The following is a 14,286-nucleotide window of genomic DNA, read 5'->3' as shown; positions in this document are numbered from 1 at the left end:
CACATTGCCGTATCTGTTGTATTGGAGACTAGCAAGCCCCACCTCTCAATATACACAGCGTACCCAGTGTCATCTTTTTTTTTTCCCCCTTATTTTTTATTTATTTATTTTTGAGACAGAGTCTCACTCTCTCACCCAGGCTGCGGTGCAGTGGTGTGATCTCAGCTCACTGCAGCCTCCGCCTCCCAGACTTGAGCAATTCTTCTGTCTCAGCCTCCCAAGTAGCTGGAATTACAGGTGTGTGCCACCATGCCTAATTTTTGCATTTTTAGTAGAGATGGGTTTCACTATATTGTCCAGGCTGGTTTCAAACTCCTCACAAGTCATCTGCCTGCCTCAGCCTCCCAAAGTGCTGGATTTACAGGCGTGAGCCACTGTGCCTGGCTGAAAATATTTATCTTTAAACTCTAGAGTCTCATTCAGTTCAGTGAGAGGCATGCAAGAACTGAGACACTCGGAGGGAACAGAAAAGCCCCATATTTCATCTCACAGCTGTCTAGGGGATATGTTCATTGTGTGAAATTGTGTATGGGATTGCTTATACTACTAAAAATTATTTTCTTCTTTTTAGCTTGTTGAGGGCATATCTTCATTTAAAATTTTAAAACTTTTTAAATTATTTTTTTTTTTTTTTTTTTTTTTTTTTTTTTTTTTTTTTTTTTTTTGAGACGGAGTCTTGCTCTGCCGCCCAGGCTGGAGTGCAGTGGCCGGATCTCAGCTCACTGCAACCTCCACCTCCCGGGTTCACGCCATTCTCCTGCCTCAGCCTCCCAAGTAGCTGGGACTACAGGCGCCCGCCACGTCGCTCGGCTAGTTTTTTGTATTTTTAGTAGAGACGGGGTTTCACCATGTTAGCCAGGATGGTCTGGATCTCCTGACCTCGTGATCCGCCCGTCTCGGCCTCCCAAAGTGCTGGGATTACAGGCTTTAGCCACCGCGCCCGGCCTTAAATTATTTTTTATTTCTTGAGGCAGGCCCTTGATCTGTTGCCCAGGCTCTGGAGTGGCACGATCACAGATCACTGCAGCCTTGACCTCTTGGGTTCAGGGATCCTCCTGACTTGGTTTCCTGAGTAGCTGGGACCTCAGGCGTGCACCACTATGTCCAGCTGATTTTTTTTTTTTTTTTTTAAAGTAGAGACAAGAGATGGCTATGTTGCTCAGGCTGGTTTCAAGCTCCTGGCCTCAATCAATCCTCCCAGCTCGGTTTGCCAAAATATTGGGATTATAGGTGTGAGCCACCACATCTGGCACACAAATCTTCCTTCTAAGTAATTGATTTCCACTTGTTCTTGACAAAAAAATTTTAAATAACAGAAAAGTCTACATAGTTGATACTCACTTTTTCTTCGCCATCTTCTCAGCCCTTAGGTCAGGATATGATGAAAATGCATCATACATTTAATTCATACAGATTGAAGATATGCCCTGGGCTGGATGTGATGGCTCATGCCTGTGATCCCAGTGCTTTGGGAGGCTGAATCTATAGCTTGAGGCCAGAAGTTTAAGACCAGCCTGGGCAACATAGTGAGACCTGCATCTCTGCAATAAAAAAGAAATAGCTGAGTGTGGTGGTGTGTACCTGTAGTTGCAGCTACTCATGAGGCTGAGCTGGAAGGAATGCTTTAGCCCAGGAGTTTGCAACTACGGTGAGCTATGATGATGCCACTGCACTCCAGCCTGGGCAATGCAATGAGACCCTGTCTCTTAAAAAAAAAGAAAGAGATGGGCCGGGAGCAGTGTCTCATGCTTGTAATCCTAGCACTTTGGGAGGCTGAGGCGGGCAGATCATTGAAGGTCAGGAGTTCAAGACCAGCTTGGCTAACATGGTGAAACCCAATCTCTGTTAAAAATGCAAAAATTAGCCAGGTTTGGTGGTGGGCACCTATAATCCCAGCTGCTTGAGAGGGGGAGGCTGAGGCAGGAGAGTTGCTTGAACCCAGGAGGCAGAGGCTGCAGTGAGCTGAGATCGCACCACTGCACTCCAGCCTGGGCGACAGAGTGAGACTTCAGTCTCAAAATAAAAGAGAAAGGGATGAAGATTTGTGTTATACTTGGGTTTTTTCTTTAAACGTATGTGTAGCAGTTTATGTGTTTTTTATAACCAATTCGAACAGTCTTAAATTTGTGCTCACGTCTTTGTTTTTATGCTTACATATTAACAGTTCTGCAGTACATCTTGATGCATAGGATTCTTTGGATCAATTTCTGGAAATGGAGTTGGTGGGTTAATAAATTAGAGTGGATAGTTTGACCTTTTAGATACTGGCAATTGTTATCCCAAAAGGTAGAAAAATATGAATGTTACATTCTGTACATATTCATCAAAGTAAAATATTATAATGATAAATATTTTTTGATTACTGGTAAGATTGAACTACTTTTTACTGGTGAGTTTATTGGTGACATATGTTTCTCTTACAAGGTAAAAATCTAGGTTTCTCTTTTTTTCTCCAGTTACCATTTATAGTATATTGATACATATTGATCTTTTATCATATGTATTATTATTAAATATTTTTGAGACCTGGTCCTAGATTTTCTAATTGGGTTTATTTATTGAGATCTGATTTTTTATATGTGTTTGTATTATGCCATTTTAACCATCTGGTGTATAGTAATGCATCCTTCTTACTTTCAGTGTATTACTGGATAGTTTGATCCATATTTTGTATCTCTTTGAACTTCATGGTCATGTTGTTCAATACGCCTTTCTCCCTGTAAATGGATATATAGTGGGAGTGTCAACCTTTGGGATTTTGACCATAATGTTTATCCAAAACCATAAGTTTCAGATAAATGGACATTTTTGCAATATTTAGCCTTCCCATCCAGGAATATAGGCTCTCTCCCCATTGTTTCAGATCTTGTTTGACTTTCAGTAAGATGGATTTTTTTCACGTGTTTTATTTCCAGCTGTTTTGAATTTTTGTATTTTGTACTGTTAGATGAATTTTCTCTTGATCATTTTGTTATTGTCCCTGCTAGCTGACGGGAAGAAATCAGGCATACTAATTTCAAATATCAGATTTCCATGGTTCCAAGGTGTACTTTCCCCTAATACTGAAATAGTCCTTATATTCTATGAAAATTTTACTATACTTTTTATTTACCTTGAAAACACATTTATTTACCCTGAAAACACATTTTATTTATGATGATACTTATGATTATGATTTATTTATATTTTTATATTTATGAGGAAATAAGACCTATTTTCTATTAATATTTGGATTTTCTAAATAGGTAATCAGGTCCATTACTCAGGTTAGTATTGTCTGTTTCAGGCAGTTTATTTCGTGTTTCTTTCGTGCTTCACTAGCTAGAACTTTTAACATAGTGTTAAATAGTAGATGGTTGTGGAATTCTCTTGTTTTTGATTTTAATAAGATTGTTGTGTTTTAGGGTTAAACATTGACCTTGCGTGTGGTGGAAATACTCTTTTTTTCTTGTTTCTTCTTGTCCTGCCCTCAGGTTTGGTGGAAATATTCTTAAGAATGTTAAGAAAGTATCCCTCCATCATTTGTTTACTGGAGATGTTTTAAAAATAAGAAATATATGTTAAAATTGTCAAATGTTGTTTGTTGACCTAGTTCTAAGATTTTTCTCACTGGATCTATTTGTGATACATTAGGTTAATAGTTAGCCTAATAGACTATATTCCTGATGTGTTCATATTCTTTCAGTATATAGTGCTGAATTTAATTTGCTGGAACATTTTAAAAGGATGTTTGGGGTCATTTGTTACTAAGACTGATGTATAGCATTCTGTCTCCCTCTGGCTGTTTTTTTTTTTTTTTTTTTTTAAATTTGTGAGGGTTTGGTGTTAGAGTTATGCTAGTTCTGTGTCCGTCTTTTCCTGGAACTTTTGTTTTCTTTCATATTTTTATAGGACTGATCTGCTGCTGAAAGACTTGCCCAGGAAATTGGCTGCGCTCAGCCTTTTTGGGGTATTTTATTTTATTTTATTTTATTTTGAGACAGAGTCTTACTCTGTCGCCTAGGCTGGAGTGCAGTGGCATGATCTCGGCTCACTGCAACCTCCACCTCCCGGGTTCAAGCGGTTCTCCTGCCTCAACCTCCCAAGCAGCTAGGATTACAGGCATCCGCCACTACGCCCAGCTAATTTTTTGTATTTTTAGTAGAGATGTAGTTTCACCATGTTGGCCAGGATGGTCTCAAACCCCTGACCTCAGGTGATCCCCCGGCCTTGGCCTCCCAAAGGGCTGAGATTACAGGCGTGAGTCACCGTGCTTGGCCTTTGGGGTATTTTAAATGTACTTATTCTCTTCTAAAGTTAGTTTTGGTAATTTATATTTTCCTACAAAATTGTCCTGTCTTTAAATTATTTCAGCTTAAGAGTTATTCTACCATTGGACCTGTATTTTTTTTTGTTTTTGTATTTTTATTTCTTATTTGTTTTATTTGTATTTTCCTCCCTTTGTGTTATCTTGCTAGAGATTTGTATTTTAGCTTTCAAAGAATTGGCTATTAGATTTGTTCATTCAATTTTTTGATTTGTCTGATTCATCCTACTTTTTGTATTATCTTTTTTTTATTTCTGTTTACCTTAGGCTTGTTTTATTGTCTATTTTCTAACTTAAAGTTTCATATTTGGATTGTTTACTTACTCTTGTGTAGTAATGAAAACATTTAGTTCTGAGATTTTGCTTGTTCTCTATTTGTTAGATGAGGCTGTTCAAATGTTAACAAAAACCACTAGAAAGTCTGTTATCTTTTCCTTTTAGCCCAGTTTTTGTTTTTTGTTTTTTGTTTTTTTGAGGCAGTCTCATTCTACCTCCAGGCCAGAGTGCAGTGGCACGATCTCGGCTCACTGCAACCTCCACCTCCTGGGTTCAGGTGATTCTCCTGCCTCAGCCGCATGAGTAGCTGGGACTACTACAGGCACGTGTCACAACGCCCAGCTAGTTTTTGTATTTTTATTAGAGACAGGGTTTCATCATGTTGGCCAGGATGGTCTCGATCTCTTGACCTCGTGATCTACCTGCCTCAGCCTCCCAAGTGCTGGGATTACAGGCATGAGCCACCGCACCTGGCCCATTTATTTTTGATTATTGAATTATAACATGCAGAAAGTATACAAATTGTAAGTGTACAGCTCAATGAATTGTCCCAGGGTGAACATATCCATGTACCCAAAATAAAGGCAGAACCCTTCCAGCACTCTAAAAATCCCCTCACAGATCTTAATCACTACCACTGTTTATGTCTCCCAAATTGGAAATACTATCCTGACTTCTAATCTCATAGATCAGTTTACCAATTTTGAACTCTTTGTGAACAGAATGTACAAACTGGGCCCATTTGTCTGGCTGATGACTGGCTAATGGGTCTGGCTCGTGATGTTTAGTGTGTCCATGTTCTGTGTATTGGTGGGTCATTTCTATTCATGCTGTACAGTATTCCATTGTGTGCTGTACTACCAATTTGTTATCCATTCTTCTGTCGATAAATATTGGTTTATGTTCAGTTTTTGGTGATTATGAAAAAATACGCTCTGAATATTCTAGTACATTTTTGGGCACATGCATTTGTTTCTGTTGGGTGTATATGAGTATGTATGCATATGCACAAAATGTATATGAGTGAAACTGCTGGGTCATAAAGGGATGTATATATTCAGTTTTGATATGCTTTGCCAGCCAGTTTCATAAACGGAGGTACCAATTTGTATTTTCATTAGCATTATATGTGCTTTTCATTTGTTCCACATCCACCCCCAACAGTTTAAGCCAAGTTATTTAGCCAGTGGATTTAGAAACACATGTATGAAAGCATATGTTATAAATGTATTTTATTTCACCATGGGTAAGGATTTGGCCTATTTTGGAAATCTGAGTTTGTCTTTTTGATCTGATGTATGATTGAATATTTTATGGGGACTAGAAAAGTCAAAATGTCCTCTCTTTGTAGGTGTCAAAGTATAATAGACATTAAGTTAATTTTATTATGTTCAGATTTTTTATATCATTACTTTTTATATATCGACTTGACAGAGATAAGGAAAGATTCTCAGTACTTTTGACTGTAAAACCTCTCAGTATTTCTGTCAGTTTCTCTTTTTCTAAGTTTTTCTTTATAAACTTCAATGTTAATGTTACTTGGCTTAATAGATGGTTTTACAATAATTAGGAATTACATTTTATTGCTCTAATATGGGAAGTGTTTTTTGGATATTAAATTACATATGACTTTCCTTTTCTTAGTTACAAACAAAGGTTGGTAATTCATTAGTTATCTTTGCCATAAATGTAGAAATAGTTACATATTCATGTTACCCTGTAACAAGAAGTAAAATTCAGTAACAGCAGCAATTATATAGCTAATTACATTCCCAAGTGATGCTCTGGGATATGTCTGCTATGTTAGTACTTCATTTTAATTTCAAAAATGCCTTTCAAGAAGTTGCTAAAATGTCTTAACAGGGAAATTTAATGATTTTCAGGTTTTTAAAAATGAACACACATAATTCAGGCATTATTGTGAATTATTGTGTATTGAAAAATTAAGAAAGTTTAGTCACAGCAGTTTCTGAAAGATGCAAACAAATGAAAAAGGGAAAAACAAAACCCTTCAGTTGAATACAATTTAACACAATGCTTTCTGTGATTTCTTTCATACTACCTAAGTATAGAGGTTTTGCTTTTTAAATTGAGATATAATTCCCATCTAGTGAAACGCATATATCTTAAGTGTTTGGTTTGATCAGTTTTGACAAATGCAAATTCTCTGTAATCCATTTGCCTATCAAAGTATAGAACATTTCTATCATCTCAGAAAATTTCTTGTGTGTGCCTTTTCTCAGTTAATCCTTATCCTCTCCACCCACTTCCAGAAACTACTGATTTCATATTAGTTTGCACATTCTGAAACGTAAAATAAATGGAATCCAACAGGTTGTGCTTTTCTTTTGTTCTGGCTTGTTTCACTCAGTATCTAGCTTGGAGATCCATTCATATTACTGTTGACTAGATCAGTAATTCTGATTGCTCCACATTCTTGCCAATATTGGATGATACTAGTTTTTTTAATTTTAATTTTAATCACTCTAATGGGTGTATAGTATGCACACATAGTTTAATCATAGTGCATATGCAGTCTCCCTCCTACTTCAGTGTTTGATATTAACTGAATGATAATTTCTGAGCTTTTGTCATAAGACGTTGTGTGAGTAATGACTGCAGTTTGAATATTTCCTTTGCATGGCCAGTTTGTTGTACTGTTGTAAATTAAGTGAGGATCATAAAGCTGAAAGTGAATTTAGAAATCATTTAATAGAAGCTCCTCAGTTTACAGATGAGCAAACTGACCTAAAACTTTAAGTGACCTATTTAATGATACACAGTAAGCTAATGCTGAATGTTTTTGATCTAATGCTTATTTCCAAGTTATTTCAGAGATTGTGTTATTTTATTTTCTTTGTAATTAATGGATAGTTTTGTTTCACAGTACTTTGAGAAAATGCTTGTTTTAGCCGGGTGCAGTGTCTCATGCCTGTAATCCCAGCACTTTGGGAGGCCGAGGTGGGTGGATCACCTGAGGTCAGGAGTTCGAGACTACCTGGCCAACATGGTGAAACCCTGTCTCTGCTAGAAATAAAAAAATTAGCTGGGCATAATGGTGGACGCCTGTAATCCAAGCTACTCGGGAGGCTGAGGCAGGAGAACTGCTTGAACCCAAGAGGTAGAGGTTGCAGTGAGTCGAGATCTTGCCATTGCACTCCAACCTGGGCAACAAGAGCAAAACTCTGTCTCAAAAAATAAAAAATAAAATAAAATGTTTGTTTTATATGTGTTTGACAAAGGGAAAGAGCTTAAAGTAGGCTCCATCTAAATTCCCTTTTCAGCATTCCTTTTTTCCTCCATATAATGCAAGACCAGGAGAGAAGAAAAGGAAAGGTGGGAACAACTCTGTGGGACTTGCAGTTGAGGGCGTCGTAATAACTCCTTTTAACTGGTTGCTTCCCATTTGAGTGTTAGAATGAATTGAATTCTATTATTTAACTCTGCTTTAATGTTCCTAGGTATGCAGGTGCCTTAAGAGCTTCAGGGGAAATGGCTTCAGCGCAGTATATTACTGCAGGTTTGTATACTAAATATACTACTTTTTAATAGGAGTAAGACATTTTATTTTTCACTCAAAATCCTTTGCAGTTTCCAGAATGTCTTTTGTAAAACATCACCTCATTAAGCTTGGAGTGTACATTATACTTAAGTTAAACAACTTGGTACTTATTTTATCATCCAGATTATAAATCAGTGATGTCTGTCTTTTGTGAAAAATAATCTTTGGATTTTTTGGGTTAAATTATAATTTTGGCTTCAGATTTGATTTGTGTAATATATCTTTGGGGTTGACTGGGTTGAGCCAGCGACGGGTTTTATCACAATCAATGTATCATTATAAAAGAGGGTCTTAGTGAGTATCGGTGTAAAGAAGTGATGTGTATGAGGAGACATAGTAATCTTAAAGGATAGAAATAACTGGTTTCTTCGTTGCATAAGAGAATATACCCCTCACGTAATTTTGGACATTTTAATATTGGTAAACCTTTGGGTTAGGTCAATAGGGTTTTACAGCCATGCCTTTTTTTTTTTTTTTTTTAACTCTCTCTCTAATGGCTTTATTGATATAGTGTACATATCATAAAATCTGCCCATTTTAAGTGTATAATTCATTGTTTTTTAGTTTATCCACAGAGTTGTGTAAATTTTACTAAAATGTTAACTTTATAACATTATCATTCCATAAAGCAACTTCATAACATCTAGCAGTCACCTCCTTTCCCATTTCTAGCCCTACCCAAACATTTATCTGTGTGTTCTTTCTCTCTAGATTTGCCTACTCTGGACTTTTGTACTAAATGGAATCAGATAATATGTAGTCTCTTGTGACTGGTGTCTTTCACTTTGTATAATGTTTTCAGAATTCATCTACATTGTGGCATGTATCAGTACTTCATTCTTTTTTATTGCTAAATAAGAGTGCCTTGTATGGACATGCCACATATCATTTATCCATTTATCATTGGTGGATATTTGGGTTGTTTCTACTTTTCGACTATTACAAATACTCCTGACATTCGTGTACAAGTCTTGGTGTGGACAAATGCTTTCATTTCTCTTTGGTATGTATCTAGGAGTGGAATTAATTGCTGGGTCATATGGTTACTGTATTTAACCTTTTGAGGAACTGCCAGAATTTTCCAAAGGAGCTGCACCGTTTTACATTTCCCCCGGAAGGGTATAAGGGTTCTGATTTCTCCGTGTCCTTACCAGCACTTAGTATTATATGTCTTTGTGATTGTAGCCGTCCAAGAAGTATGAAGTGTAATCTTATTGTTGTCAACCATTGATTTTTGATATTATAAACAGGTTTCTTTTGTGTCATTTGCAGTTAGAGAGATTTTACTCTAATCTTTTTTCCTAAAGTAGACTTACTTGTTGAAGTTTTTAGTGAGAAAGTGTGGTCGTTTATATCTACTTCATTTGACAGCTTATGTATCTTAGAATAATTTAGAATTTCAGCAGCTTCTCCAGCATCATATATGCAGCTAATAGTATTGGTGCAAAGAAAAATACTGTTCTTTACATTTTTGCTTCTTGATTTTTAACTTCTTGTTTTGAAATACATTTAAATTTACAGAAAAGTTGTAAGAATTCACCAGTTACTAACTTTTAATCACATTTGGTTTCTCATTTTTCCGTTATGCATGTAATTTTTTTCTGAACCATTTTAGAATAAGGTGCCAGACATCAGGTGTTTTATTCCTGAATACTTCAGTATGTATTTCCTAACAATAAGGACATTCATAACCACAAGATAATTCTTAATTTTCAGAATCTGGGCTGGGTGCTGTGGCTCATGCCTATAATCCCAGCACTTTGGGAGGCTGAGGCGGGCAGATGACTTAAAGCCAGGGGTTTGAGACCAGGCTGGCCAACATGGTGAAACCCCATCTCTACTAAAAATACAAAAATTAGCCGGGTGTGTTGGTGCATGTCTGTAATCCCAGCTACTCAGGAGGCTGAGGCACAAGAATAACTTGAACCTGGGAGGCGGAGATTACAGTGAGCTGAGATTGTGCTACTGCACTTCAACCTGGGCAACAGACCGAGACACTGTCTCAAAAAACAAACTTTTTTTTTAGAATTTGGGAGTTTCACACAGTACTCTAAAATAAGTCTTTATTCAGATTTTGCCAGCTGTCCCAGTATTGTCCATTAAAAAAAGTTTTTCTTTTCCTGCTTCAGGATTCAATTTAAGATCCCACATTGCATTTAGTTGTTATGTTTTACTAGTCTCTTTTAATCTACATTTCTTCTTGACCTTTTTCTTTCAAACTAATGAAATACTTTTGAGATGCTCTGTTGATGGTATATACTAGATCTTAAATCATCTGTTTTTTTTTTTGAGTAGTATATAAAGTATTATTAAAATGTAGGCTTTTATTTAAAAAAAAATTGGCTTGGTAGTGATGCCTAAATTTCAGCCTTCCCTCCAAAAATATTTTTAAAACATTGTGTTCAGTTTTGTTATTCAGTAACATTTTTTTGAGCCCCTGCTTTGTGCTGAGATGCTGTGGTATTTGGTGGGTTCAGTCTGTATAATAATGATAGGTGACATTTCACATCTTGGGTATTAATAAAACATACACGTTGAAGTAAGCTAGAGGAAGAGTTTTGCTGTACAAGAAGCAGAGCAAGGTATGATCACTAGGAAGTCAGCAGAGGAGAAATAGTTCGAACTCCAAGAGAACAGACTAGTCCATAACTGTGAGATTCATGCTGCTGAGAGGGGTGAAATGGAAAGAAGGTTTTCTGAAGAAGGTAAATTATTAGTAGTTTTGGTTCTTAGCTGTCCAGTAGAGTCAGCTGTTTAAGGACCCAGATTTAAATCTCCAGGAGTTGAGTAGATGAGAACCAACTGTAGATTTAAAGGGAGGTAAATGGGGAGAGGTGACCTGCTATCCTGATCTTGGCAGAGTAGCAGAACGATTACATTATGCCTGTTTGGTCCCTACACAGAGGTTATGTGTTCTTTGTACTGAATTAAAACACCCTGCTTTGTTTGGGAAGACAAAGGCTGGCAAGAAGAAAGAGAGAGGCAGGGCTCAGAAGTTGTTTACAGCTAGTGATTGCTTTGTAAGGTCTTCTGGTGAGTTCTTTAAGATTTGAAAATGGGCCGGGCACGGTGGCTTAAGCCTGTAATCCCAGCACTTTGGGAGGCCGAGACGGGCGAATCACAAGGTCAGGAGATCGAGACCATCCTGGCTAACACGGTGAAACCCCGTCTCTACTAAAGAATACAAAAAACTAGCCGGGCGAGGTGGCGGGCGCCTGTAGTCCCAGCTACTCGGGAGGCTGAGGCAGGAGAATGGTGTAAACCCGGGAGGCGGAGCTTGCAGTGAGCTGAGATCCGGCCATTGCACTCCAGCCCGGGCGACAGAGCGAGACTTCGTCTCAAAAAAAAAAAAAAAAAAAAAGATTTAAAAATGATTTCTTTTTTTCTTATTGAGAGTCCAACAATTGTCAGAGTAGATACACTTAAAAATATTTAAGCAGCTGGGTGTGGTGGCTCACACTTGTAATCCCAGGCTGAGGTGGGCAGATCACAAGGTCAGGAGTTTGAGACCAGCCTGGCCAACATGGTGAAACCCTGTCTCTACTAAAAAAAAATGCAAAAATTAGCCAGGCATGGTGGCATGCTCCTGTAATCCCAGCCACTCGGGAAGCTGAGGCAGGAGAATTGCGTGAACCCAGAAGGTGGAGGTTGCAGTGAGCCGAGATCGTGCCACTGCACTCCAGCCTGGGGAATAGAGCTAGACTCTGTCTCAAAAAAAAAAAAAAATTTAAGTAGGTTTTTGTTTGTATTAATTAAAATTAATTTACAGTTGCATGTATTAAGTATGTGACTATTTTACTAAGGCAATGTTTGCTTTGTCTTGAAGCCCTTAGAGATTTGTTTGATTCCATGGATAAAACTTCTTCCAGTATTCCACCCATTATTCTACTGCAGTTTTTGCACATGGCTTTCCCGCAGTTTGCCGAGAAGGGTGAACAAGGACAGTATCTTCAACAGGTAAATAGGGCAAGGCATTTTTCATTCTGTAAATGTGAAACTTAGCTTTCCTACATTTACCATACTTATTGGAACATAGTTCGAAATAGAAACATCCGTCTTCTCTAGTTCATGCCACAGCTGTCTCTTGCCTGGAACTTCACAGTAGTCTTAACTGATCATCTGGCTTCTGCCTTTGCCCCTTTGCAGTTTCTCTACACAGCCCACAGTGTCCTTTTTAAAATGAAGATAGGATTATGTTGGCCCCTTGTTCAGTACTCCCTAGTGATTTCTACCGCAGTCCTAAATCCTCTAGCCCCTGGCTTTTTCTGAGTTCATCACTACCACTCTGCCAGTTGCTTAAACCCTTCAAGTGCCCTCTTCCTACAGGGCCTTTGCTCTTGTTCCTTTGGCTGTCAGACAAGTGCAAGACCAGCTCCCTCACCTCCTTCAGATCTCGTGGCTCCAAGACCAAAGCCTCAGGCTTTCCCTGATGACCTTATTGAAATAGCATACTTCCCTTCCCCTGATCACTTACTGTTTCCATCCTGCTTTTTTTTCGCTTTTTATATTTTCACTGCTATTATGCTGAGTATCTAGTACAGTGTTTAGCACAAATTGGAGCTCAGCAGATGTCTGTTAAATGAATAAGCTATTCTAGAATTATTTTTTGGAAGATCATATCTCTTATTTGGCTTAATATTTTTAAAGAAGGAAACCATTTTCTTGCCTAGGAGACAGCGATTATTTTGGAAGAATTTTGTAGATCATTCACTGCCAGGATTACTTACTTTGTCTTTTTTTACATTACAGGATGCTAATGAATGTTGGATACAAATGATGCGAGTATTGCAACAGAAATTGGAAGCCATAGAGGATGATTCTGTTAAAGAGGTAATTGAAATATATTTGTGATTATAGACTTTCATTATATCTTGATTCTTTTTTTTATTTTTTTCCCCTCAAAGGCTTAAAATAAGTTCATCTTAATGGGTAGATGTGTATTTAAATACTTTAGATGCTCAATCTGTAGTCAGAATTTGGAAGCTTGCATACGACATTTACATTTAATGTATTATTTATTAAACTTAATTCATTGGTGATTTTTGGTAGTGTTTTTTGAAGGATTTTACATTAAGGGACTACATTTTAAAAACTTAAATATGTGTCACTAAACTGGATTGTGTGGAAGAAAATATACATTAATATTTATATAAAGTTGGAATTTTTATTTTAATTTTTTGCAGACAGACTCTTCATCTGCATCCGCAGCGACACCTTCTAAAAAGAAAAGTTTAATCGATCAGTTCTTCGGTGTTGAGTTTGAAACTACGTATCCTTATGAGCCAAGATTTGTACAGACTATCTAACTTATTAGAATTGACATAAATAGCATCATTGGCTGATTGATTGGTGGTGGGTGGAAGAAAAATTCTTCAGAGGTTTTTTTTTTTTGTTTTTTTTTTTGTTTGTTTGTTCGTTTTTGAGACGGAGTTTCGCTCTTGTTGCCCAGGCTGGAGTACTATGGTGTGATCTTGGCTCACTGCAACCTCTGCCTCACGGGTTCAAACAATTCTGCCTCAGCCTCCCAAGTAGCTGGGATTACAGGCGCATGCCACCACGCCCAGTTAATTTTTTGTATTTTTAGTAGAGAGGGGGTTTCAGCCTCTTGGCCAGGCCAGTATGGAACTCCTGACTTCAGGTAATCTACCCGCCTTGGCCTCCAGGTGTGAGCCACTGCGCCCAGCCCAGAGATTTTTATGCCTAAAAAAATACAATAATGGAAATTAGGAATTTGGAAAAGTATACCTATTGGAGTGACCTTGAAGGATAATAGGATTATTCATTATGTTTTGATTAATATAATTATTTTAAATTTATTTCTTGAAGGATATTTATTATTTTTTCCTAAGAACATCTTTAGCAGAGTCTACCGCATTTTCATTCACCTTATAAAGAATTAATTTCTTATATGACAAGGTGACTGTTAATAATAACTTTTAAAATAAAGATTTTTTAATTGTATAAAATGGTGTGTATCAACTATATACATGAGATTGAACCAGTTAATAAAACATGAATCAGGAAAGTACTGTTTTCTAGGTCATGGTTAGAAAATCTTAGAAAAAAATTATGTTTATGTACTTTTGGGCTTCTAAGACCGTTACAAGACCACACTAAATAGCAGTTTATAGTTTAGAGTTTA

The 14,286-nt window shown here is 37.3% G+C and overlaps 1 protein-coding gene across 3 annotated transcripts in view; it reads left to right on the top strand.

Annotated features, from left to right (window-relative positions):
• Nucleotides 1–14,286, top strand: part of USP14 (ubiquitin specific peptidase 14) — a 57,437-nt gene that overhangs the window by 27,341 nt on the left and 15,810 nt on the right. For all 3 annotated transcript variants that reach the window (XM_010354892.2, XM_030925781.1, XM_030925782.1), the window contains 4 exons: nucleotides 8,044–8,102; nucleotides 11,971–12,101; nucleotides 12,894–12,974; nucleotides 13,328–13,413. In XM_010354892.2, the coding sequence (XP_010353194.1) occupies nucleotides 8,044–8,102; nucleotides 11,971–12,101; nucleotides 12,894–12,974; nucleotides 13,328–13,413 (357 nt within the window). The remainder of the gene's footprint in view (nucleotides 1–8,043; nucleotides 8,103–11,970; nucleotides 12,102–12,893; nucleotides 12,975–13,327; nucleotides 13,414–14,286) is intronic.

This window comes from Rhinopithecus roxellana, chromosome 21, assembly GCF_007565055.1.
Source record: "Rhinopithecus roxellana isolate Shanxi Qingling chromosome 21, ASM756505v1, whole genome shotgun sequence".
Lineage (NCBI taxonomy): Eukaryota > Metazoa > Chordata > Mammalia > Primates > Cercopithecidae > Rhinopithecus > Rhinopithecus roxellana.
The sequence above is the reverse complement of the archived record's forward strand: the minus strand, read 5'-3'. Positions and strand labels throughout refer to the sequence as shown.